Source organism: Podarcis melisellensis (genome assembly GCF_964234715.1).
Source record: "Podarcis melisellensis genome assembly, chromosome: 2".
Lineage (NCBI taxonomy): Eukaryota > Metazoa > Chordata > Lepidosauria > Squamata > Lacertidae > Podarcis > Podarcis melisellensis.
This window is the reverse complement of record NC_138529.1, coordinates 116,846,118-116,872,240: the sequence shown is the minus strand read 5'-3', so window position 1 is coordinate 116,872,240 and position 26,123 is coordinate 116,846,118. Positions and strand designations below refer to the sequence as shown.

The 26,123-nt window shown below is 47.1% G+C and overlaps 2 protein-coding genes across 3 annotated transcripts; both read left to right on the top strand.

The window, feature by feature from the left end:
* The first annotated feature begins 1,782 nt into the window (after window positions 1–1,782).
* RBM41 (RNA binding motif protein 41) lies at window positions 1,783–11,206 on the top strand. Its single transcript, XM_081903428.1, has 7 exons — window positions 1,783–1,811; window positions 5,816–5,932; window positions 6,256–6,448; window positions 7,785–7,989; window positions 8,141–8,436; window positions 10,115–10,262; window positions 10,418–11,206. Exons 1-7 carry the CDS (start codon window positions 1,804–1,806, stop codon window positions 10,513–10,515), a joined length of 1,065 nt encoding a protein of 354 aa, XP_081759554.1. The 5' UTR covers window positions 1,783–1,803; the 3' UTR covers window positions 10,516–11,206.
* A 3,971-nt stretch (window positions 11,207–15,177) lies between these two features.
* On the top strand, window positions 15,178–24,942 carry LOC309364643 (uncharacterized protein). Of its 2 annotated transcripts, none has more exons than XM_081902345.1 (6): window positions 15,178–15,797; window positions 17,959–18,772; window positions 19,720–19,843; window positions 20,933–21,760; window positions 23,470–23,669; window positions 24,626–24,942. In XM_081902345.1, exons 2-5 carry the CDS (start codon window positions 18,029–18,031, stop codon window positions 23,553–23,555), a joined length of 1,782 nt encoding a protein of 593 aa, XP_081758471.1. In that variant the 5' UTR covers window positions 15,178–15,797; window positions 17,959–18,028; the 3' UTR covers window positions 23,556–23,669; window positions 24,626–24,942. The 2 variants fall into 2 exon arrangements, with proteins under 2 accessions (XP_081758471.1, XP_081758470.1); XM_081902344.1 differs by having other exon boundaries at window positions 15,181–15,797; window positions 20,930–21,760.
* The last annotated feature ends 1,181 nt before the right edge of the window (window positions 24,943–26,123 follow it).

Sequence of the window (26,123 nt, the reverse complement as noted above, 5' to 3'; positions counted from 1 at the left end):
ATATGTCAGGAGTGCTCTGATGGTGTTTCCTGCTTGGCAGGGGGGTGGACTCGATGGCCCTTGTGGTCTCTTCCAACTCTAGGATTCTATGATTCAATCATTGCTTTAATAGGCTGTAGACTGAGCAATTGTCCAAAGACCTGGGAGAAGAGGGACATTATCGCTTAGTGCCAAAAGATATGCCCCACTGGGAGAGTGTTCCGCAAATTGGGAGTCACTGCAAGAAAGGCCCTTTCTTGGGATTCATGGATCGCAGGGTCCAGGTCAGTTCCTATGGGAAGAGGCGGTCCCAGAACAGTTGGAGTTTCAGGGCCCCCACAATGCAGGTCCGCCCCTGCCCTGACCCTAATGCGAAACCCTCTCATCCCTGCTGGCTGGAGCTGCAGCTTTTGGGGAGGGAGGGTGTCCTAGTGGGATGGGATGGGGGGCTGCAGGGAGATTCATCTGCAAGGCCTAGCAGTGCAGAGTCAGGTCCTGTCTCCAGGAACATGTATAGGGGTTGCCAACTTTTTTAAAAAAAGGGGCTGTATGACTCCTCAAAGAATCATAGAAGTGTAAATATCACAACTGGAGAGAGACCTGTTGGAATGTAATGCAAGTGCTGTATAAAATATTATTGGAATGGGAGACAAAGGATGAGCAAGTAAAATCCTCAACAGATATTGGTCATAATCCTTAATAGATATTGGTCATAATACAGACATGGAACCAGGGGAACAATTGTGGAATATGGATATAGCATGCTATGGTTTAAGAGAAAATTATATGAAAATGTTATATCAATAGTATCTAACACTGAGTAAATTGGCAAAAATGTATAAATCTAAATCAAATAAGTGTTGGAAATGTAAAAAGAAAGGTTATTTTTATCATATGTGGTGGTTTTGTAATAAGGTTAGGGCTTATGGGAAATTATTTATACTGTAATGAAAAGGATGTTTAAAATAATGTTTGGAAAAACCCCAGAAGCTTTTCTTTTGGGAATTATAGGGACAGAACTACCTAAACTGTATAGAAGCCTATTCATGTATGCTACTACAGTGGCAAGAATGTTACTTGCCCCAAAATGAAAAGCAGCAAAGGAAGAATGGATACAAAAATTTACAGAGTATGCAGAAATGGCAAAACATACCGGAAGAATTAAGAAATAAAGATAACAAAACTTTTAATAAAAAGAATGGAAATGGATTATTGAATATTTACAGATATAATTCTAAACAGAGAAGAACATTGGCATTATTAGTGTAATAACCTACAGTTTTATATATTTAAGTTAATATATATTTAAGTTAATTTGTGTTCAATATGCATTTTGTAGTTGACCTCCTTTGTAATTTTTTTTAATCTTTATAATTTTTTAGTCTTCCGTTAATTATGTTGTTTTGTTTTATTGATGTTTTAATATTCTGTAAACCGCTTTCAGATTTTTCTTACAAATTTAAAGCGGTATAGAAATGAAATGAAATATGCAGAAGACGCTAAAAAGAAATTTTAGGAACCGCAGAAAGAGGGAAGGAGGTCGGGTTTTGAAATGTAAAAATGACTGTAAAATGAAAAGCACAAATCATTTTTAAAAAAGACGTGTAAACTTGGAAGCGGCTCGACGGGTCTTCCAGTCCAACCCCCCCAGCAATGCCCATCAAGTGTGTTTGCGCGACTGCGGCCGGCTCCTCTCTCCTGCCCGCTCGGAACGACATTTCCCAGCAGCCACCGCGCCCCGCCCCGCTCCCTTTCCTTCCTGCTCCGCGCGGCGCCTCCTGGGAGTTGCAGTCCGAGGAGTTTCCGTTGGTGCCGTTGAAAGCGATGAGGAGGTAAGTTGGGGGGATGGGCGGGAAGTTGCTGCGACCCCCCGAGGGGAGTTTTGGGGGTGCATGTGTGGGGAGAGGGGGGTCGCCATCCCTCCCCTGCCTGGCTCATGCTTCCCACAGCGGCGCGTGGGTCTCCGGCGTCGCCTCCTTCTCCTCCCCGCGCCCCTTTGCTGCCCCCTTGACTTGGGGGGCTCAGGGTGGGGTGCAGCCCGACGGGGCCCTGTGGGGTTTGCGGGGTCCCCGAAAGGCGCAGCAGCATCCCGGCAGCTTCCGAGGCGAGGGAGAAAGGAGGAGACCCGTTTTGGGGGGAAGGAAGCTGCCCCCCAAGTTGAAGGATTCCCGCCCCACAGAAGGTGGTCCTTAAATGGCCAGCTGGCCTTGGAGTGGGGGGGGGTGTATGTATGTACCAGGGTAGATTTGATTTAAATCAAATCAATTTAAATCACTAGTCAGTAAGATTTCATTTAAATCTCTTTTTTTTTACAGAAAGATTTATTCTTGCTAGTATAATCTTAATATTTACTTCCTTTTTATACATTTTTATTAATTTTGTAACATATCGTTTCCTTTTTTTATATAGAATATTTATTAAGTTTTTTAAAGTATTACAATAAAAAAATGAAAAAGAAATAACAAAAATACAAAATAAAAATAGTTAAAAATACACAGATTTTCCATTGCTAATTTTCCTTTAACTTATTTCCCGGACCTCCTCATACCTCCCTTTTTTGTATTCCACTGTTGGTTCAGTAAATCCTTACCATTAGATATTGTTTCCAACAGTCATTTAACATAACTTCTTATCTTATACAATATTTTAGACTTCTGTCAACAACCTCGGAAGATTTTCCGTTCTTTATCACTTGTTCTGCATTTCTTAATTTCTCTGTTACTTTTAGTTATCGTTAACTAATAATTCTCTTCATAGTCTTCCTTGCAATATTTCACATAATCCTCCTTACAGAACTTCTTGCTGTCCTATTAGCGTAATCTGTTTATTACAATTGCTTTTCAAATAGTTCAGTCCAGTCTTCTAATTATCTTTGGTCCCGCAGATTCCGAATCCTTCCTGTTAATTTATCTAATTCTGCATAGTCCATTAATTTCATTTCTTCTTTCGTCGGTAGTTCTTCTTGCTTCCATTTTTGTGCCAATAATATTCTTGCTGACGTTGTTAACATCCTCCCCAACAATACCAAGTAAAAATGCTTCTGGTTTTTTGGTAAATGTATATTTCAGCATCTTTTTCATCTCATTAAAACAAATCCTTATTTCCTGATGAATAGCCTTTGAACTACAATGTAACTTAAATAGAAAACTAGTTTAGAAAGATTTTTCCTCCAAAAGCATTTTATTTTTAAAATCTGATTTAAATGGGGGGGGGAGAATCCTGGTATGTGTGTGTGTTATGGGATATATAGCTCCAGTTACAGATAGGTAGCCGTGTTGGTCTGCCATAGTCAAAACAAAAAGAATTCCTTCCAGTAGCACCTTAAAGACCAACTAAGTTAGTTCTTGGTATGAGCTTTCGTGTGCATGCACACTTCTGGCAGTGTATCTGAAGAAGTGTGCATGCACACGAAAGCTCATACCAAGAACTAACTTAGTTGGTCTTTAAGGTGCTACTGGAAGGATTTTTTTTGGTTTTGGGATATATAGCTGTCAGTCAAGTCCAACATTCTGAGACAGGACTAACTGCCTCTATGTGGCAGTTTGGTCTGTTGGTCGGTTGCTGCAAGGAGTGTTAGAATCCTAGAATCCTAGAGTTGGAAGAGACCACAAGGGCCATCGAGTCCAACCCCCTGCCAAGCAGGAAACACCATCAGAGCACTCCTGACATATGGTTGTCAAGCCTCTGCTTAAAGACCTCCAAAGAAGGAGACTCCACCACACTCCTTGGCAGCAAATTCCACTGTCGAACAGCTCTTACTGTCAGGAAGTTCTTCCTAATGTTTAGGTGGAATCTTCTTTCTTGTAGTTTGGATCCATTGCTCCGTGTCCGCTTCTCTGGAGCAGCAGAGAACCACCTTTCTCCCTCCTCTATGTGACATCCTTTAATATATTTGAACATGGCTATCATATCACCCCTTAACCTCCTCTTCTCCAGGCTAAACATGCCCAGCTCCCTTAGCCGTTCCTCATAAGGCATCGTTTCCAGGCCTTTGACCATTTTGGTTGCCTGGTAACTGGTTAATGCTCAGATGCAGTCTTCTCATGACTCACTACTATCTAGTATATAGTTTATCTGTTATGTAACCTAAGCCTGCCTTCAGGAACAACTCTGTAAACCTGAATGAATCTGATAATAGTTTATGTAAATAATAATAATAATAATAATTTATTATACCCCGCCCTCCCCGGCCAGAGCCGGGCTCAGGGCGGCTAACACCAGTAAAATTACAATAAAAACATAATGGGAGGGGGGGACAACAAACACCAATTTATTAAAATACAGGTTAAGATACAATTTAAAATGCAGCCTCATGATCCAGATTCATGTGTGTTTTCTTTAAGAGGGACAGAAAGGGATTATCAAGCAGGAAGTTACAGGTAGGTAGCCGTGTTGTTCTGCCGTAGTCGAAACAAAATAAAAAACTTGTTTGAGTCCTATCAATAATTATACCTTCCTGGTAGGTAGAAACAAACAAACAATTTTTTTCCCTTCCAGTAGCACCTTAGAGACCAACTAAGTTTGTTATTGGTATGAGCTTTCATGTGCTGGTATCTGAAGAAGTGTGCAGGTATCCGAAGAAGTGTTCTTTGGCCATTTTCTCACCTGTTGTATATAATTTTTATTTCGTTTTCTGTTTTACAATTTAAAGTACTTATTTTTACATCCTTAAGATATCAATGACTTCCCTTCTTCTCTTTCCATGGTTCATTTTACATATCATAAATCCCTGCATATTTTACAAAAACTATACCATTCAGTATTCTATTATGACATCCATCAAAACTTATTTACCCTGTTGAATTTATCTAAATGCCAACATTTTCAAATGTAAACAAATTTCACCCGTATATTCAATAAACATTTTCCAATCTTCTCTAAACATAGGTTCCTCTTGTTCTCTTATTCTATAAGTTAAGTCTGCCAAGTGTGCATATTCCATCAGTTTAAGTTCCCATTCTTCTTTGTTTGGGACCTCGCTCGCTTTCCATTTTGGGGCTAACAAAACATGGGCCGCCGTAGTGGTGTACATAAATAACATTATTGTTCTTTTTCGCTGGGAGGTGAATTAAAATTATTGATGAATGATTATCGCAGACAGATAAAAGAGGATTTGCTTGACCTGATTATTATGTGGATAGGTTACAATAATATATAGAAGTCCACAGCAGAAATTGGTACTCATACGGATGATGTGATGTGCAGGGAGAAAGGATGAAATGTTATTGCAAATATAAATATGTTTGATTTTATTGATTATTGAAATGAAAGTGGGAAAGCTAATGTTTCTGGAGCAGGAATGGAGGGGGAGAGGAACAGGTGGTGGGATGAGAAGTCAGCTTTTAAATTTGAATTAATTTGGTGACAATTTGTTTTATGGAAAATCAATTAAAAATGGTAAGAAAAATTGTTGTTGTTTATTTTAAAGAGGGGCAATCTGGCCTTTGTTGTAAATAAATAGTTGCTTTTATTTCAGTAGGCACACCTCATCCCCCCAAAAGTTTTTGAGTTTCTGCTGAAATGAGGCTGCATCTTAATGTTGTATTTTAAGTTGTTTTATATTTGGTGTTTGCCGCCCTGAGCCCGGTCTTGGCTGGGGAGGGCAGGGTATAAATAAAATTTATTATTATTATTATTATTATTACTAGAGCCAAAGATGTTTACCTGAAAATCAATCACACTGTCCATCATTTGAAAAATAAGACTTGAGAACCGTCTTGCTCCCAAATGGCACTAGACTTACTGTTTTGGCAAGCCTGGAATTAAGGAGCTATTAGGCGCCAAGTATCCTATCTGAGTTCTAAGCTCCCTGCTTCTGACCTCTCCGCCTTCGCAGGATCGACAGCAGACACAGCCGGGATGACATTCCCCTGGAGGACCAGGAGACGGAAGGGCAGAGGCAACTCAAGAGTCTCCTGCACCATCAGCTCGACACATCTGTCTCCATTGAGCAGTGAGTGTGGATCCTGCACAAGGGCAGAGTCAGGGTGGGAGGTGTCCCTGGCAGCAGGAAGCATTCTTGGTCCGTTGTCGCAGGAAGGTCGGAAGCACATTGCCTTGGGCAAGGGGGGTGAGAGGGGGGGACGCTGTGTGCCAGTGAGGGTCCTCTGCCATCGGGTCTTCTGAGAATCGTAGAATGGTAGAGTTGGAAAAGACACCAAGCGTTATCTAGTCCAACCCCCTTCTCAGGATCCAATGGTGCAGGCTCTTTCCCGGAGGCTTGGCCTGCCGCCTCCCAGGGTAGCCCTCTTCTAACACTGCTATGTTGGCTCGCAGGTGTGTGTCCAAGCGCCGCTGCTTTGCGCCTGCAGCGCTCTACAAGCCCTTTGGAGAGGAAGCCGCTGGGACCTGCACATTGCCTCAGTTCCAGGCGCTGCAGGAAAGCAACAAAGAGGCCGCCGCTCTTCGAGAGCTGGGCCTCTCAGACGCCGAGATCCAGTTCTGGAAGAGCCATGCCTTGGCAGATAAGGTGAATGAGGGGGCAGGGAGTCCTTCACTGTGTTCACTTCGCTGCCTAGTAAGGGCACTGCAGTCGGCTGGTGGAAGCCGGTTTGTTTTGCTACGGCCTGATAATGACCAGCTTGCTGTAACGCAGACTGGACCTTTTTATTGGTGGCACCAGTGCAGTGGTCTGCCTTCCATGCTGAAATATGTGAGGCCCAGGTGTCAGGCTTCAGGAAATCGGCTTCCTCTTCCCCCCCCCCCCCCCGGCAGTAGATAAACACAACAAAGGAAAAGGAGTCTTCTTCCCATTTAATAATAATAAATAATAAAATTTTATTTATATCCCACCCTCCCCAACCGAAGCTGGGCTCAGGGCGGCTAACAACAGTAAAATAATGCAGCATTCTAAAATCAATTCATTCTAAAATCAGTTCAGAATCAAATTAATGGCAACCATTGGGCTAGAATTCTGTGAGGATTACCAAAGGAGGAGGTGAGGCTGTGCCCTGGCCAAAGGCCTGGTGGAACAGCTCTGTCTTGCAGGCCCTGCAGAAAGATGTCAAGTCCCGCAGAGCCCTGGTCTCTTGTAACAGAGCGTTCCACCACATCGGAGCCACAGCCAAAAAAGCCCTTGCTCTGGTTGAGGCCAGCCTAACCTCCCTGTGGCCCGGGACCTCCAATATGTTTTTTGTTTGAAGACTGTAAGGTCCTCCGTGGGACATACCAGGAGAGGTGTTCCCGTAGGTACAAGGGTCCTAGGCCGTAAGGCTTTAAAGGTTAAAACCAGCACCTTGAACCTGATCCTGTACTCCACCGGGAGCCAGTGCAGCTGGTATAGCACTGGGTGAATGTGATGATCTTTAATGATCACAGTGAGAGAACAAAGAACCCATCTCTTAGGAATGGCGATGCTCCCAATGTAGAATTCCACCCCCTTATGTCCCTAGCCCCCCATGTCACTTTTACATCTCGTAACCTGAACTTGTACCCTCTGTGCTTTCCTTTCTGCCACAGTCTCAGCCATTCTTGATCTTGGGGAGAGCGGATGAATGCTTTCCAGAGACAGTAAATCTGTTAACTCTCTCTCAGTGTTTCTTCTCCTAGCTTTTCCCCATCCAGTATTTCCCAGCATCTGCCTTCTGAGCTATGTCCCTCTGCAAACCACTGTTCCAAATCTATACTTTCCTCCTGCTCCTGGGAAGATTCAAGATGCTGATCAGGAGAAGGGGGAGGCTCCCACCATTCCTCCTCAGTGCAGCCCTTCTCAGCACCAGGGGAGGGATCTCCTATGAGTTGGAGGAAGCTGAAGGGGTGGGGGACGAGGGGCAGGCACCTGACCCCTGTCTGTGGCTTCCTTCCAGAGTCCCGGCCTCGGGGCAGCCCCTGAAGCGATAAAAGAGAGGATCGGGGCCATCGAGGAGAAGATGGCCGAGCGCCGGCGCATCCTTTCACTACCCCAACGCTTTGCGGGCAGTAAGCAGCTGAGCAGGCGAGAGATGGAGATTGAGAGCTCTCTCTTCCAGGGCACGGACCGCCATGCCTTCCTAAGGGTTCTGTACCACCAAGGTGCATGGCTGGGGCCCCTGCAGTCCTTGTGGGTGGGTGTGGAAGGCAACTGGGGGAGGTGGCGGGGTGCTTCATTGCCTAACTTTCCTCGCAACGTGGCCTTCTGCAAATGTCTGTCACTGAGGGCTCTGTTGTTTCCCTTCTGGCCCAGATGAGGCTACACAGGAGGACCCCTTGTCACACCTCAGCACAACTCTTGGCCGCCGGCCGGAGGGGCTTCCCTCGCCTCCCCAGAGTGACCCAGATTCACCGTGCCCCGCGCCTTCCAGCAGCCCCCCAGCATCTCAGGGCGCAGATCCCCAGCCAACCCCAGCGCCCGTGACGGTGACGGTGACAGAGCCGGTGGAGTTTATCCCAGAGGAGGAGATCCACAAAAACCGCCTCTCGGAGGAGGAGATCCGCCAGATTCCCCGGTTTTCCTCCTACAGCCCTGGAGAGCCAAGCGAGGTGAGTCTCTTCCCTCCCTGCCCCTGGGGCTCAGGAGCCTCCCTGCTTGCAAATGGAGGAGCAGCAAAGAGGTTCTCTCCCACCACTTGGCGGTACGGGAAACGAGACAAAAAGCTTGTTGGGGAGCCGTGTCAGGTTCCTGGCGCCAAGAGGATCCGTTCATGTTCTAGAACCCTCAAGATCAGGGGCAGATGTCCTAGGAAACGAATGAGCTTAACCTTCAAGGCCTCAAAACCCGGAAGGACCACAGAAGTAACTTGGGTCCACCTTGTTAAAAAAAAACAGGTCCAGTTGACCCGAGTTGAGCCGCATGGCTCCAGTCAATTAATTTCATCAGTCTCCCTTTTGACAAACTCAAATGTTTGAGAGTCGGTAACAGAGAGGTTGTTGAGGGGGTCGCCTGGCCATTCTGCGGAAGAGCGCTTCCATTCTTTTTGCAGCTTGTCCCCAGAAAATGACCTTCCCAGGAAGCTCTCCAGACATGAAGATGTTGCTCAAAAAACCGGGGGGGGGGGGGGGGGAGATCACAGAATCGTAGAGTTGGAAGGAATCCCAAGGGTCACTTAGAGAAGGTTCTGAAATATTTTCCCCAAAGCTCAAATTTGTTTTATTCTGGATTATTTTATACCGTATTGGCCCGAATATAAGCCACACTCGAATATAAGCCACACCTTTAAAAATCGGGGGGGGGGGGGGAGACAATACCCAAATATAAGCCACTCCCTTAAAATTCTGCAGGCACTCACACCCGTTCCATTTTACCGTCTATTTCAGCAGTGAAATCGTAAAAACCAAGTTTTGTAAGGTCGCAAATTTAAGCCGCACAGTCGGAATTTGGGAGGAAAGTGTGGCTTATATTTAGGTCAATACGGTATGTGTTGACACCCACTTAGATTTTTTTTCTTTAAAATATAAAGTGGTATAGAAATAGAATTAATAGTAACCATCATCATCTCTTCTTTGGTGCCAGTTACAGATAGGTAGCCGTGTTGGTCTGCCATAGTCAAAACAAAAATATTAAAACAAAAAAATTCTGAAGAAGTGTGCATGCACACGAAAGCTCATACCAAGAACTAACTTAGTTGGTCTTTAAGGTGCTACTGGAAGGAATCTTCTTTGGTGATCACTCGTAGCCGAGTAAGATTGTCTTCCATAAACAGTTTTGACAGTGTGTCTGTAAGTGACTGTGGAAGTCAATTCTGGATCTACACATCCTTCCACAGTGGGGACATAGGTTTCTGGACGGGAGTTGATAACGGTGAGGGTTTGCCAAGTGTGCCTTCCTCTTAGCACATTTCTCCCTTTCGTCCTGAGTTTGAGCATCTTCAAAGTCCATGACACCTTTGGTGAAGGCTGTTTTCCAATTGGAGCGCTCGCAAGCCAGTGTTTCCCAGTTACATTTTTTTAGATTTGCCTTGAGAGAGACGCTTTCCATTTTTACATTGGGAATGCAGTAGTTGCTTTGGAAGATGATCATCAGGCATCTGCACAACATAACCAGTCCAATGAAGTTGATGTTGAAGAATCATTGTTTCAACACTGGTGATCTTTGCTTCTTCCATGAACTAGACATTCTGTGGTGGTGACGGCCACCTAGATTTAAGGTGTCATTTGGCGATTAGCTTATATATCTGAGTTTCCAACACTGCATTACTGTATGTGTTTTGGTGCTGAGCAGGTGCTGTACTTGAAGAACCTCAGCCGCCGCGTCAACATGAAGGAGCTGCTGTCCTTGTTTGCGAGGTTCCAGGAGGAGGGAGCCCCCCAGATCCAATTCCGCCTGCTGAGTGGGCGCATGAGAGGACAAGCTTTCCTCACCTTTCCCAGTGAGTGTCCAGCCCTCCACGTCCCCCAGAGCCAAACGCTGGCCTTCCGGTTGGGATGTGGGCGGGGAATGGAGTGCAGAGGCTCCAACGGTCTCTGGATGCCTCCCCAGGAGCTGAACCGCCAAGGCTGATCCTGTGTCGCTCTTTGGTCTCAGGTATCTCAACAGCACAGGCAGCCCTGCAGCTGGCAAACGGCTTCATCCTGCTGGGGAAGCCCATGGTTATTGAGTACGGGAGGAAGAAGACGCCTTGACTCTGAGCCTTCATCCTGGAGTCTCCCCTGCGCTGCAGCAAAGTGGAAACAGCCAGAGGGGTTTCACGTGGAAGAATTGTCACTTGCTGCCAGGGGCAGAGACCTGGGACTGTGATGGACAGCTGAGCTAGACCAGAGTGCCTCTGAATTCCACCAGCGGCTGGGAGTCTCTGTCTGTTTGGCTACCAAGACAGCTAGCCAGAGGGGGTGCATGCGTGGAGCATTTAGAGAGGGGGAATAAAAGGAGCATTTCTAAGAGAGTGGGCAAATAGTTTGAGAGAGAGAGTTGGTTCTGGTCTGCGTGTAGCATCCACTCTGAGAAAAGTATCTACAGCTAGAGAAAGGAGTCTGAGTTTAGACTGAAATACAGTGTGTACTCTCTCGGGAGAGTATTCATACAGGAGTTAACTGGGGGGCTGAGTTTGAGCCAGGAGAAGTAGGAGCTGTGAGGATACAGTCTACTTGGGTCTCATTTCGGCTAGGAGGGGAGTGATCTTCTAGGAAGAGAAGAATCCCAAACCAGATAAGAAGGTCTGTTCTATTGCTAGAAATACCTCAGGAGTGGGATTCATAAAAGGTTGGGTAACATGACAGAAAGTGGCACGTTATTTAAGAACTAGAGAATTCACCTATGCAGCAACTCAGCTAAGGAACTGAAGTGAAATTACTGGAAATAAAATAATAATAATAATAATTTTATTATTTATACCCCACCCTCCCCGACCAAATATAAATTACAATACAACGTAATTGGGGGGGGCATGGCATCCCATTGCACGTGTGAGGTGTATGGTGGGCAGAGACGGATGCTTCTGCTAAGAAATGGGTTTATGGGAAGACAGATGGATAGATTTATGTGAAGACAGATAATAATAATAATAATTTATTATTTATACCCCGCCCATCTGGCTGGGCCTCCCCTCTGGGCGGCTTCCATAAAAACCAAAAGTACAGTAAAATATCACACGTTAAAAACTTCCCTGAACGGGGCTGCCTTAAGATGTCTTCTGAATGTCAGGTAGTTGTTTATCACTTTGACATCTGCTGGAAGGGCGCTCCACAGGGCGGGCGCCACTACCGAGAAGGCCCTCTGCCTGGTTCCCTGTAACTTTGCTTCTCGCAATGAGGGAACATCCAGAAGGCCCTCGGCGCTGGACCTCGGGGGGTGGAGACGCTCCTTCAGGTATACTGGACCGAGGCCGTTTAGGGCTTTAAAGGTCAGCACCAACACTTTGAATTGTGCTCGGAAATGTACTGGGAGCCAATGCGGGATAAATATGCTGAAATGCATTGACTACCTTTTTTAGAAGCCTGTAACATCCATTCGATTTAGTGTAATTATTAATGCTAACTGTTTCCCGAAGGAACATTATCTCCTGATGCGTCCTTTGTTTTATCAACTTTGTTCTGTAAAATAAATCTTTCTTATTTCTTCAACTTCTGCCTGGGTCTCCAGGGATCTAAGGTAGAATCATAGAGTTGGAAGAGACCACAAGGGCCATCGAGTCCAACCCCCTGCCAAGCAGGAAACACCATCAGAGCACTCCTGACATATGGTTGTCAAGCCTCTGCTTAAAGACCTCCAAAGAAGGAGACTCCACCACACTCCTTGGCAGCAAATTCCAATGTCGAACAGCTCTTACTGTCAGGAAGTTCTTCCTAATGTTTAGGTGGAATCTTCTTTCTTGTAGCTTGGATCCATTGCTCCGTGTCCGCTTCTCTGGAGCAGCAGAGAACAACCTTTCTCCCTCCTCTATGTGACATCCTTTTATATATTTGAACATGGCTATCATATCCCCCCTTAACCTCCTCTTCTCCAGGCTAAACATGCCCAGCTCCCTTAGCCGTTCCTCATAAGGCATCGTTTCCAGGCCTTTGACCATTTTGGTTGCCTTCCTCTGGACACGTTCCAGTTTGTCAGTGTCCTTCTTGAACTGTGGTGCCCAGAACTGGACACAGTACTCCAGGTGAGGTCTGACCAGAGCAGAATACAGTGGCACTATTACTTCCCTTGATCTAGATGCTATACTCCTATTGATGCAGCCCAGAATTGCATTGGCTTTTTTAGCTGCCGCGTCACACTGTTGGCTCATGTCAAGTTTGTGGTCAACCAAGACTCCTAGATCCTTTTCACATGTATTGCTCTCAAGGTAAGTCAAGGTAGGTAAAGGAACCCTGGATGGTTAAGTCCAGTCAAAGGCGACTATGGGGTTCTGGCGCTCATCTCGCTTTCAGGCTGAGGGAGCCTGCGTTTGTCCGCAGACGCCTTTCCGGGTCGTGTGGCCAGCATGACTAAACCGCTTCTGGTACCCCAGACCTTCTGATCGGCAAACCCAAGAGGCTCAGTGGAAGGCAGCTATGCGCACCACTATACCACCAACGCAACCCAAGAGGCTTAGTGGTTTAGGCCACAGCACCACCCATGTCCCAAGGATCTAAGTTTACCCTCACACAAAAATCATCAGCTAACCCATGGTGGTTAATATGGTGTATACAGAGGGGGTTTGCCGCAGAGCACAACAGGGAAGGCCACCAAAGAGTACTCACTAATGGTTCCACGCCATCCTGGAGAAATGGGAGAAGTAGGGTACTACAGGGTTCAGTCCTGCAAGTGTTACACTTAGATACCCAGCTTGACTCAAAGATACTCTGCCATTTTAAGTCTTAATGTGGTTACCACATAAGCACAGAGCTGCAGTGATTCAGATAAAGCGTCCAGACCTCCATTGCCAAATTTAAGTCCAGAAATCTAGGCGGGGCTATTGTGACTCAGCAACTGGAGCAAGGGAGGCAAAAGGTAACTGCAAAGGGTGTGCAAGTACTGGGGCTGGAGATGCCTTATCCCAAGTTACATAGTCCTCTAACGAAAGATTAGCTATCTGGTCAACTGATCCAGACTTGTTACTGGAAAAGATGTCATTATTATTACCAAACTTAAAACCATGGAGAGACCTGGTCTGAACAAAGACATTGGATTCTTATCTCATTATACATGACAAAGCCATTTTTCACCTTCTCACCCCTTGCTTTTTCCTGTAAGACCTATTGCAGTCGTTAAGAGTGGTCAACAGGCTCATCACAGCTACCTGCCAATCACCCATTCCCACCACCCTTCTGAGTAATACCCCTCCCCACCTTCTCACTATATAGAAGGGTCTGGTGACTTCTGTTTCAGTGTATCTGAAGAAGTGTGCATGCACACGAAAGCTCATACCAAGAACTAACTTAGTTGGTCTTTAAGGTGCTACTGGAAGGAATTTTTTTTGTTTTGATTATTAGCGAAAACATGCTTTGCAAAAAATGTGCCTTAGGAGAAATCTGCACTACAATGCTGACAGATTTTCAGGAGCTCCTTCCTTTTACTGTGAAGCGGCAATTTGGATAACTAAATTTAAGACTGCAGAAATGAGGCAGAGAAAACTGAAAGGTGTGCCCCATGCCTAATGGGTTTCTCACCCCTACATGCTCCCTCATTCCCCCTTCCCACTTTTTCTTCTCTCTGCACTCCACTGCAAATCAACAGCAGTGACCAGAGGAGAAAAGACCACTGGGAGGAGTGCAGAGAAGAGAAACACCATGGTGCATCTGCAGCGGCACAACTGGGCGCCGTCACCTTCCTTGGTTGCAACGAAACATGTCTCTCCTGCAAAAAAACCCACAAAAAATATGTCTCTCCTGCAAGCTTCCAACAGTTCGACTTCACCCTCAAAGATGTACTTCTCTGTTGTTTTCCAAGACTGGCAGATGCCAATCAATCAATGTTTACCTCATAATGCCAAAGTAGGCTTCTGGGCTTTTTAAAGCTGTAAACATTTATGCATCATTAAACCAGAGGCATATAGACATTTATGCAACATTAAACCACAAGCATCCCTAATTAAAACACGGAATGAAACAATCCCAGTTAATCATCCAGAAATTTGTTGTTGTTGTTTAGTCGTTTAGTCGTGTCCGACTCTTCGTGACCCCATGGACCAGAGAACGCCAGGCCCTCCTGTCTTCCACTGCCTCCCGCAGTTTGGTCAAACTCATGCTGGTAACCTCGAAAACACTATCCAACCATCTCGTCCTCTGTCGCCCCCTTCTCCTTGTGCCCTCCATCTTTCCCAACATCAGGGTCTTTTCCAGGGAGTCTTCTCTTCTCATGAAGTGGCCAATGTCTTGGAGCCTCAGCTTCAGGATCTGTCCTTCCAGTGAGCACTCAGGGCTGATTTCCTTCAGAATGGAGAGGTTGGATCTTCTTGCAGTCCATGGGACTCTCAAGAGTCTCCTCCAGCACCATGATTCAAAAGCATCAATTCTTCGGCGATCAGCCTTCTTTATGGTCCAGCTCTCACTTCCATACATCACTACTGGGAAAACCATAGCTTTAACTATATGAACCTTTGTTGGCAAGGTGATGTCTCTACTTCTCAAGATGCTGTCTAGGCCTGTCATTGCCCTTCTCCCAAGAAGCAGGCGTCTTTTAATTTCGTGGCTGCTGTCACCATCTGCAGTGATCATGGAGCCCAAGAAAGTAAAATCTCTCACTGCCTCCATTTCTTCCCCTTCTATTTGCCAGGAGGTGATGGGACCAGTGGCCATGATCTTCGTTTTTTTTTATGTTGAGCTTCCAGAAATAAAGATCCACAATAATTTAAATATACAATAAAGCAACCCCCTATAAACCTTAGCATGTAAGCGCCCACAATTATAACAACACAAGAAAGGTATCCTGCTAAAACATAGCATGCATACTCTAAATCCACAACACATCAATTTCATTAAAATATAAGCAGCCGTAACTGAAATAAGTAATTAGACGATCCCATTAAACAAGAAAAAGGCACACGCGGCAGGCAAGTTGCCACCTTCCCCCTTGGCAGGGTTCCTCTGCCTTTGGAAGCCTCGATTCAGGAGGAAGTGGGGAAGCTTCACGGGTTGAATCTCTGCCAATCGTGTCCCGTTAGGAACAAAGGTTGCCAGGCTGGTGGCAGCTAATGAGTTAATGAGCCGCTGCCGTGCTAAGAAGGAATGAATGAAAATCTGTCCTCCGGCTTTCCTTGTTTAAATCCCTTCTCTCCCTCTGGAGCCCAAACCAGGCAGGTTACCCCTCTCACTTTCCCGGTTGGTGGCGGGGAAAGTCAACCCCAAAGGGTTAAAAGCGAAGAGATACTGGCTTCCTAGAGAGGCAATGAGGAAGGCGAGTCCTCCCAGCTCCCTGGGATGGTCCTGAGATGGCTTTTTGAATTTCCTTTTGCTGCAGAAAACAAGAGAGGAGAGCAGGATCCAGCCTGGAAAAGGTATTGGGCGATGGCTGGAGGGATTTGCAAGATCGAGGTTTAATAAGATCTCCCATCGCCACTTTCCTCTGTCTCTCCGGTTGCAAAAGCTGCCCGGTGACCTCAGGAGGGTCGCACTCTGCTCCGCTTTGGGGAGGGAAGACCTTTTGCAAACGTTCATTTCGTTCCCTCTTTTCCTGTGTGTGTAAAGCGTAAATCCCTGCTAAAGTTGCCTGTCTAGAGATGCCTCCTTCTGATATAGAAACGCGCACAGCAATCTAGATCAAGGGAAGTAATAGTGCCACTGTATTCTGCTCTGGTCAGACCTCACCTGGAGTACTGTGTCCAGTTCTGGGCACCACAGTTCAAGAAGGACACTGACAAACTGGAACGTGTCCAGAGGAGGGCAACCAAAATGGTCAAAGGCCTGGAAACGATGCCTTATGAGGAACGGCTAAGGGAGCTGGGCATGTTTCGCCTGGAGAAGAGGAGGTTAAGGGGTGATATGATAGCCATGTTCAAATATATAAAAGGATGTCACATAGAGGAGGGAGAAAGGGTGTTTTCTGCTGCTCCAGAGAAGCGGACACGGAGCAATGGATCCAAGCTACAAGAAAGAAGATTCCACCTAAACATTAGGAAGAACTTCCTGACAGTAAGAGCTGTTCGACAGTGGAATTTGCTGCCAAGGAGTGTGGTGGAGTCTCCTTCTTTGGAGGTCTTTAAGCAGAGGCTTGACAACCATATGTCAGGAGTGCTCTGATGGTGTTTCCTGCTTGGCAGGGGGTTGGACTCGATGGCCCTTGGGGTCTCTTCCAACTCGATGATTCTATGATTCTATGAAAATCACTGGGGGGTGATGGAAGGTGGTGGTCTCTCTCCAAGAGAAGCTGCCTTATGCAGGGCATAGCATCATAGAACTGTAGAGCTGGAAGGGTCCCAGGGTCATCTAGTCCAACCCCCTGTGATGCAGGAATCTCAGCGTAAGCATCCATGACAGATGGCCCTCCAACCTCGGCTTAAAATCCTCCCAAGGAAGGAGAGTCCAAACCTCCCTTTGGAGTCTGTTCCACTGTCGAACAGCTGTTACAGTCAGAAAGTTTTTTCCTGATGTTTAGTCGGAATCTCCTTCCTTGCAACTTGAAGCCAGTGGTTCGGGTCCTACCCTCCACAGCAGGAGAAAACAAGCTTGCTGCATCTTCCATGGGGCAGCCCTTGAGATATTTGATGATGGCTCTCCTATCTCCTCTCAGTCTCCTCTTTTCCAGGCTAGACATACCCAGTTCCTTAATCCGTTCCTCATAAGGCTAAGTTTCCAGACCCTTGATCATCTTGGTCGCCCTCCTCTGCACACCTTCCAGCTTGTCAATGTCCTTTGTAAATTTTGGTGCCCAGAACTGGACACAGTATTCCAGGTGTGGTCTGACCAAGGCAGAATAGAGCATAGCTGTCAACGTTTTCCTTTTTTTAAGGGAAATTCCCTTATTCTGAATAGGATTCCTCGCAAGAAAAGGTAAAAATTGACAGCTATGGAATAGAGTGAGACTAAGACTTCCCATGATCTGGACACTAGACTTCTGTTAATGCAGCTTAGAATAACATGGGCATTTTTTTTGCTGCTGCATCACATGTTAAGCTTTGGTCAATCAAGACCCCTAGATCCTTTTCACATGTACTGCTAGTAAGCCAGGTGTCCCTTCATCCTATACAGTGGTACCTCTGGTTGTGAACGGGATCTGTTACGGAGGCCCGTTCACAACATGAGCAGAAAGCAACCCGCGCCTGCACATGCGCGGGTCGCAATTCGTGGCTTCTGCGCATGCGCATGATGTCATTTTGCACGTCTGCACATGCGCGAGTGGCGAAACCCAGAAGTAACCCTTTCCGGTACTTCCGGGTCACCGCAGAACGCAACCTGCAAACGCTCAGCCTGAAGCAAACGTAACATGAGGTATGACTGTATTTGTTCATCTAGTTCTTCCTGCCTAAGTGGACAACCTTACATTTGTCCCTACTGAAATTCATTTTCTTAGCTCGGGCCCAGTTCTCCAATCTGTTAAGCTCATTGTGAATTCTGATTCTGTCTTATTGCGGCATTAGCTACCCCTCCAAGTTTGTTGTCAGTCCTTTATTTGTGCTCATTTTCTCTCATGACCTTCCCCCCCCCCCCTTTTCCCCTCAGCCGACCACTGGAATTTATTCTGGAATTTTCCACTCGGTTTTTGTTCGCTCTTCCGTGAACCCTCTCAAATATGAAAAGGGGGAATCAGACCCCCACAGGACCAACATCGGGAGAGGCGGGATCTCCAGGAGCAGCGAAAGCCCCTCACGTCCTCCAAGCTGGGAACATCCGAGAATTCCTGAGACGGATGCCGGGGGATCACATCAAGCAAGAGCCAAACGAGAGCTCCCTTGAGCTCTGGGAAGTCCAGTGGCAGGAGTTCCTGAAGACGGTGGAGTCTCCTCATCCGGACTGGGGCATTCCAGCCTTCCCAGAGAAGTCCTCGCCGTGGGACGACACCAAGGGCTTCCTGGCCTCCTTTGAGCAGGTGGCCCAAGCCTGCCGGTGGCCCCGGGAGGAGTGGGTGGCCCGACTCCTGCCGGCCCTCAGCGGGGAAGCCGAGCGGGCCTTCCGCAGGCTCCAGGCCCAAGACAGAGAGGATTATGGGAAAGTGAAGGCGGCCATCTTGCGAGGGGACGCCATGAGCCGGGAGAAGATCCGCCAGCATTTCCGGCGCTTCTGCTACCAGGAGGCCGAGGGGCCGAGAGGGGCCTATGTCCGGCTGCAGGAACTCTGCTGCCAGTGGCTGAAATTTGAAAGGCACTCCAAGGAGCAGATCCTGGAGCTGCTGATCCTGGAGCAGCTCTTGACCATCCTGCCAGCCCACATCCAAAGCTGGGTCAGGGAGTGTGGGCCGGAGACCTGCTCCCAGGCGGTGGCCCTGGCCGAGGACTTCCTGTTGAGGCAGGAAGTGGCCCAGAGCCAAGAAAGCCAGGTGAGGTCATATGGCCACCTTTTTCCTTCTTTATTTTTAATAATTTTTTTACTAGGGCTTATTAGGGTTAAACCACAGAGCCTAGGGCTTGCCGATCAGAAGGTCGGCGGTTCGAATCTCCACAACAGGGTGAGCTCCCGTTGCTCGGTCCCTGCTCCTGCCCACCTAGCAGTTCAAAAGCACATCAAAGTGCAAGTAGATAAATAGGTACCACTCCGGCGGGAAGGTAAATGGTGTTTCCATGCGCTGCTCTGATTTGCCAGAAGCGGCTTAGTCATGCTGGCCACATGACCCGGAAGCTGTACGCCGGCTCCCTCGGCCAATAAAGCGAGATGAGCGCCGTGAAAAGCAGATTATGCTATTTTTTTGAAAGAGGGTAGTAGGGGTTGAAATAAAGCCGCTAATCGGCAAGCGATCGGGGAGGGAGATAAGAGACGCTAGAGATAAAGGAGGCTGCCTGGGAGAGGGGAGGTAAAAGCCCATGGATCCTCAGGATTTTTGCATTGGGTCACCCCAAATTCACCATCAGATCACATAGCATGTACATGGCTACAGCCTGTACCAAAAAAATCACGCACCCACTGTTTCATGGGGCCGCAGTGGCAAAAAAGTGTGGTTACAAAGCACAGATCAGCATGGATCCTCAGGTATTTTGGATTGGGCTACCCAAAACTCACTGTCAAATCACGTCTGTGGCCACAGCATGAATCACAAAAATCAAACATTCACTGTTTCATTCAGAATATATTTTTTCTTGTTTTCCTCCTCTAAAAACTAGGTGCGTCTTATGGTCTGGTGCGTCTTATGGAGTGAAAAATACGGGACCTTATATGGATTTATCTCGTATATGAATTTGCTGATGAGAACTGAGGGACTTGCTCAGACCAAAATCTTCTGCTGAGCATATCTCAGTTCCGCCTTGACCGGGTTCCTCTCTGCTTTTTCAGGTGACGTTTGAAGAGGTGGCTAGGAGTTCCTCCGAGGAAGGCCAGGATCCGTCCCTGAACAAGCAGAGGCTTCTCTGCATCGACCCCAAGCAGGAAGATGACGACGGAGAAGCTGGCCTGCTGGGTATGGGGAGGAAGAAAGTGCCTTTTGTGCATGAGTTTCTCTTATTTGTTGAATTTTGTTTTTATTAGTTGTACAGTGGTACCTCTGGATATGAACGGGATCCGTTCCGGACCCCGTCTGCATCCAGAAGTGAACGCAACATGCGCAGGTCGCAATTTGCCGCTTCCGCGCATGCGCGTAACATCCTTTTGAGCATCTGCGCGTGTGCGAGCGGCGAAAATCGGAAGTAACATGTTCCGTTACTTCCAGGTCGCCGCAGAGCGCAACCCAAAAGCGCTCAACCTGAAGCACATTTAACCTGAGGTATGACTGTAATATCAGTCTCTTCAGCCCCAGCAGGCGCTGCAACCTTGCAAGAGTTTGACTTCAACCCCAAAGGCCCACTCCTCCACTGATTCCCAGATGCCAAAACCAAAATTATTATTATTATTATTATTATTATTATTATTATTATTATTATTATTATTATCATCAGTGTAAGCATATTAGTGGCTAGAGAGTTAGACTGACTGACCTGTAATGAAAGGCATCACCTTCTTAAATATACAGTCATACCTTGGAAGTCGAACGGAATCCATTCCGGAAATCTGTTCGACTTCCAAAACATTTGGAAACCAAAGCGTGGCTTCTGATTAGCTGCAGGAAGCTCCTGCAGCCAATCGGAAGCCGTGCCAGACATTTGGCTTCTGAAAATCGTTTGAAAACTGGAACACTCACTTCTGGTTTCTGATTGTTCGGGAGCCAAAACGTACGAGTTCCAAGGCGTTCGGCAACCAAGGTACGACTGTACAGTACTGCATAATAATAATAATAATAATAATAATAATAATAATAATAATTTATACCCCGTTCATCTGGCTGGGCTTCCCCAGCCACTCTGGGCGGCTTCCAACAAAATATTAAAATACAGCAATGCATAACACATTAAAAACTTCCCTAAACAGGGCTGCCCTAAAGTTGTACCTAAGGTCTTTGAAAAGAATGTGCTTTTTTCCTCTATCAAATAAGCGCGTTCCCCCTCTGTTTCCAAGTCTCATTTCTCTCAAAGCTCTGAGTGTATTTAGGATTCTCTCCTCCTTTCTCCAGCAGCCAAAGGTTGGGTCACCATCTGCAACGGGGAAGACTACGCGGCGGAAGACTCTGAGGCAGAATGTCCACACGGGACACCGGTATGGAAAACGGAGGAGAGCTTTTCCGAGTGTTGTGCGCAAGAAAATGCCTCAGGGCGCCAGGGAATAGCAGACGGCCGTCAGGAAAAGCTGATGGCAGAGGAAGTTGATGGATTGGGTTGCCTGAGCCCCACGGAAACCCCAGTTGCAGTCCCGGTAGGAATCGACACCAACCGGAAACGGACTGCCTACGGTTCTTACGGCCGGAACGTCATCCTCCCAACGAGAACCCGGATGGGGGTGAAGCCGGTAAAATGCCAAGTCTGCGGGAAGTACTTCCTGTGCAGCGCAAAGCTCCTCGTCCATCAAAGGACCCACGCTGGGGAAAAACCCTACAAGCGCCTGTATTTCTGTGGCGCCCAGCACATGGGCTCCACCGGTGAACCCGGCCTCCACAAGATGGTTCCCTCCCGCATCCGTGGCCAGCGGTGGGAAGGGAAAGAAGTTGTGGCCTTGCTGAGCAGCATCAAAGCGAGTCCCGCCCTGGCCCTTCTGATGAGTAGCAGCTCCCAGAGGGGGCACCAACACTGGGAGAGGATCCGGGACCAGCTCCAGGCTCAGGGCTTCGTCAGGAACATCGACCAGCTCCGATCGAAGTGGAAACAGCTGAAGACGGACTTTTTTGCAGCCGGGCGGCCTGCCGCGGAAGGGAGGGAGAAGCCTGCGGTCATCCCCCCGTATTTCAACCGGATGCGGGCCGTGTGGGACGCAGCGGGACGCCCCCCCTTCAAGGACCGTCACCTGCCGGGTAAGCGGAAGCTTTATGTCAGGGGAGGGTGCCAGCAGCAGGCGTCAGTGATGTTAACTCTTCATTCAAAGAAACAATCAGCTCCAGAGGCCAGGCCTAGTGAGCACGGCAACACAGATCCCGGTAGGTCTTGCCCCAGTGAGGCAGTTGTGAGAGCTGAAGGTCCCCACCTCCTCTCCCAAGCAGTCTGAGACTTCATTGCCTTGTCTGTCTTTGCTCTGCCCTCTCCTGGTTCTGGGAGACCATTGGGAGGGGAGTAATAATATAATAATAATTTATTATTTATACCCAGCCCATCTGGCTGGGTTTTCCCAGCCACTCTGGGCGGCTTCCAACAAAATATTAAACACACACTAAAACATCAAACATAAAAAACTTAGAATCATAGAGTTGGAAGAGACCACAAGGGCCATCGAGTCCAACCCCCTGCCAAGCAGGAAACACCATCAGAGCACTCCTGACATATGGTTGTCAAGCCTCTGCTTAAAGACCTCCAAAGAAGGAGACTCCACCACACTCCTTGGCAGCAAATTCCACTGTCAAACAGCTCTTACTGTCAGGAAGTTCTTCCTAATGTTTAGGTGGAATCTTCTTTCTTGTAGTTTGGATCCATTGCTCCGTGTCCGCTTCTCTGGAGCAGCAGAAAACAACCTTTCTCCCTCCTCTATGCGACATCCTTTTATATATTTGAACATGGCTATCATATCACCCCTTAACCTCCTCTTTTCCAGGCTAAACATGCCCAGCTCCCTTAGCCGTTCCTCATAAGGCATCGTTTCCAGGCCTTTGACCATTTTGGTTGCCCTCCTCTGGACACGTTCCAGTTTGTCAGTGTCCTTCTTGAACTGTGGTGCCCAGAACTGGACACAGTACTCCAGGTGAGGTCTGACCAGAGCAGAATACAGTGGCACTATTACTTCCCTTGATCTAGATGCTATACTCCTATTGATGCAGCCCAGAACTGCATTCAATATATTAAAAACACGCTAAACAAAATATTAAAAAACACGCTAAAACATCAAACATAAAAAACTTCACTAAAGAGGGCTGCCTTCGGATGTCCTCTAAAAGTCAGAGAGTTGTTTATTTCTTTGATATTTTAAAATAAATATTTTTAAAAGATTAAAAATACATTAAAATGTCACACATAAAAAACTTCCCTGAACTGGGCTGCCTTCAGATGTCTTCTAAATGTCAGGTAGTTGTTTATCTCTTTGACATCTGATGGGAGGGCGTTCCACAGGGCGGGCGCCACTACCGAGAAGGCCCTCCGCCTGGTTCCCCGTATCCTCACTTCTCACAGTGAGGGAACCGCCAGAAGGTCCTCGGAGCCAGACCTCAGAGTCCGGGCAGAACGATGGGGGTGGAGACGCTCCTTCAGGTATACTGGGCCAAGGCTGAGTTTGCCCATTTGCTGGGTAATGTTGAGCATCGATTCCACCAGTACGTTAATAGTGACCGAGCATGCCCAGTGGGCAAAGAATGTTGAGCGTCCGTTGGCAAAGAGGCGGAATGGAGTACTGAAGGAGGGCGTGGCTGGCTGAACACCACAACCAGAGCACTCCATTCCGGTGGTAACATTTTCTCATGCTTCCCCGCTTGGCTCTTCACAATGGGGGTCGTGGCAAGGGCCCAGCTCCGTGTATCTCAGTGACAGCGAGAGGTCATGGTCCGCAGTGAAACGGCCTTCTCCCTCTGTCCCCTTTCAGCTTCCTACCGAGCCCAGAGGCGTGAGCTGGAGAGATGTGAGGAAGATGACGAGGACGACATGGAGGTACAAGGCCCCTCCTGCTAACGGATGAGGGGGACACCTGGAATCGAGGAAAAACAAGCCTTCTGTAAGGTCCTATGAACCAGTAGCCAAGCACCAGAACCAGGAGGGGCACCGCTGGGAACTCGAGTTGCCCATGTAAGAATAATGGAACAGCGTTCACTCGCAATTGTCTAGTCTGTTTTTAGCACTTAATGCTGCTTAGCTGATAAGGCTGACAACAACCCTGAGGGGTAGGCCAGTAATTATTGTTATTTATATAATTTGGACCTTTTTTTATTCCTTAATGTGCTTAAGAGAGCCAGTGTGGTGTAGTGGTTAAGAGCGATGGACTCGTAATCTGGTGAACCGGGTTCGCTTCCCCGCTCCTCCACATGCAGCTGCTGGGTGACCCTGGGCCAGTCACACTTCTTTGAAGTCTCTCAGCCCCACTCACCTCACAGAGTGTTTGTTGTGGGGGAGAACGGGAAAGGAGAACGTTAGCCGCTTTGAGACTCCTTAAAGGGAGTGAAAGGCGGGATATCAAATCCAAACTACTACTCCTCCTCCTCCTCCTCCTCTTCTTCTTCTTCTTCTTCTTCTTCTTCTTCTTCTTCTTCTTCTTCTTCTTCTTCTTCTTCTTAATATTACATAGCAGACATCAACCCTGAGAGGCCTGTAAGATATAACACATTTTATTTTAGTCTAGTCTAGTCTAGTCTAGTCTATTCCAAGCTTCTCAGCTTGACAACATCATGTGAGGCAGGACAGTAATTCGGAGCTCTAATTTAGAGCTTTAAAAAACGACCTAATAGGCTTTATGATATTTAACTAGTCATCCTGACAACAGTCATGAGAGATAAGCCAATAAGTATTGTTGATTTTTCCAGGGAACTTTGGGAATTGTAGCTCTGTGAGGGGAGTAGGGGTCTCTCCTTACGACTCTCGGCACCTGTAAGGAAACAGCAGCTCCCAGAATCTATGACTGTTTAAAATGGTACCATAGTGTGTGGTTGTGAACATTACCTGCTAAAGTCTTGCAGAACGGATTTTATCTTAACCTTCTTCCTTCCTGTCGTCTCGGTTATTTATTTCTCTTTCCCTCGCCTCAACAGTTGACTAGTTGGTGGTCCTTGAAATCGGGGGTCTCAAGAGGCAGGTGACTTCTTCTCCTGAGAAGATGAGGAGAGACCAACAAAGTGTCCCCCTCCTTCTGTCTCTCCTGAAACAGACTACAGCCACCTCCATCCCTGGCACAGACCATCGCTGAGAAGGAAGATGACCCCTTCCTGATTTCTCCCACCCCAGACTCTCTCCTCAAAAATGGCTCATTCCAAGGCACCGACCCTCTTGCTTTTCCCATTTGACTATCAATTCCACCTTACATTAATGAGGGGAGGGGGAAGAATTAAAAGTTGGTGGTTTTGAATAAGCTTCCGTGCTCATGTTTCTTCTGTTTGTTTGAAACTAAAATTGTATCCAAGTTAGGCCATATTTCTAGAAGACACAAAAGTTCCTGATTTTATTTTATTTTTTGGAAAAAGAAACTCAAAAGTTCTTGACCTTTTTATATTTAGGAAACTTCTTCAGCTTTTTTTTTTAGACAATCAGCCTTGAAATCCCACACATTTTGCCGGCTCTCCCACCAGATGGCAGCCCTATCCCGAGCTGACGAAAGAGCTTGTGGTTCTATCCCTTTCACAAATCGTTCATGTTCAGGGCAGCTTCAGAAAGGTTTGCATTCCTTAACTCTGCATCAAGATCTGGGGCAGGGAACCTCGGAAGAGCAACTTAGGCCACATTCCCACCATACATTTAAGGTGCCCTGGTGCCACTTCCATCACCATGGCTTCCCCCCAAGGAATCATGGGAGCTGTAGTTTGTTACGGGTTCTGAGAGCTGTTTGGTGAACCCTGTTCCCCTCACAGAGCTACAGTTCCCAGAGTTCCCTGAAAATAGAGGGCTGGTTGTTGAACCACTCTGGGAATTGTAGCGCAACTCTCAGCAGATGACAGATCCTAGAATTCTTTGCGGAGAAGCCATGGCTGTTAAAAGTGGCGCCACAGCGCTTTAACCTCAGAGAAGGAATGGCGCCAAAGTATGAGATGAGTGTGGAAGGGAAATGGCAGGATAAATTAAACAAGGCGGGAACAGTACTTTTGAGAGACATAGCCTAAAATAATTATGACAGTGGTACTTTGGGTTACAGACACTTCAGGTTACAGACGCTTCAGGTTTACAGAGTCCGCTAACCCAGAAATAGTGCCTCGGGTTAAGAACCTTGCTTCAGGATGAGGACAGAAATTGTGCGGCAGCGGGAAGCCCCATTAGCTAAAGTGGTGCTTCAGGTTAAGAACAGCTTCAGGCTAAGAACAGCTTCAGGTTAAGAACGGACCTCCAGAACGAATTAAGTTCTTAACCCGAGGTACCACTGTATTCATCTGGGCCTCATCCATCTGGGAAAATAGTCCATCTAGGAGAAGAAAACTCTGCTCCTAATTATCCGCTGCCTTGTGGGTTATCTTCAGGAGAAGAAAAGGCTAAGGAGTAAACCCTACACAGGCGCCAAACATCTTGCTCTGCTTTCCTTTAGACCACATCAACGAGGCCAAG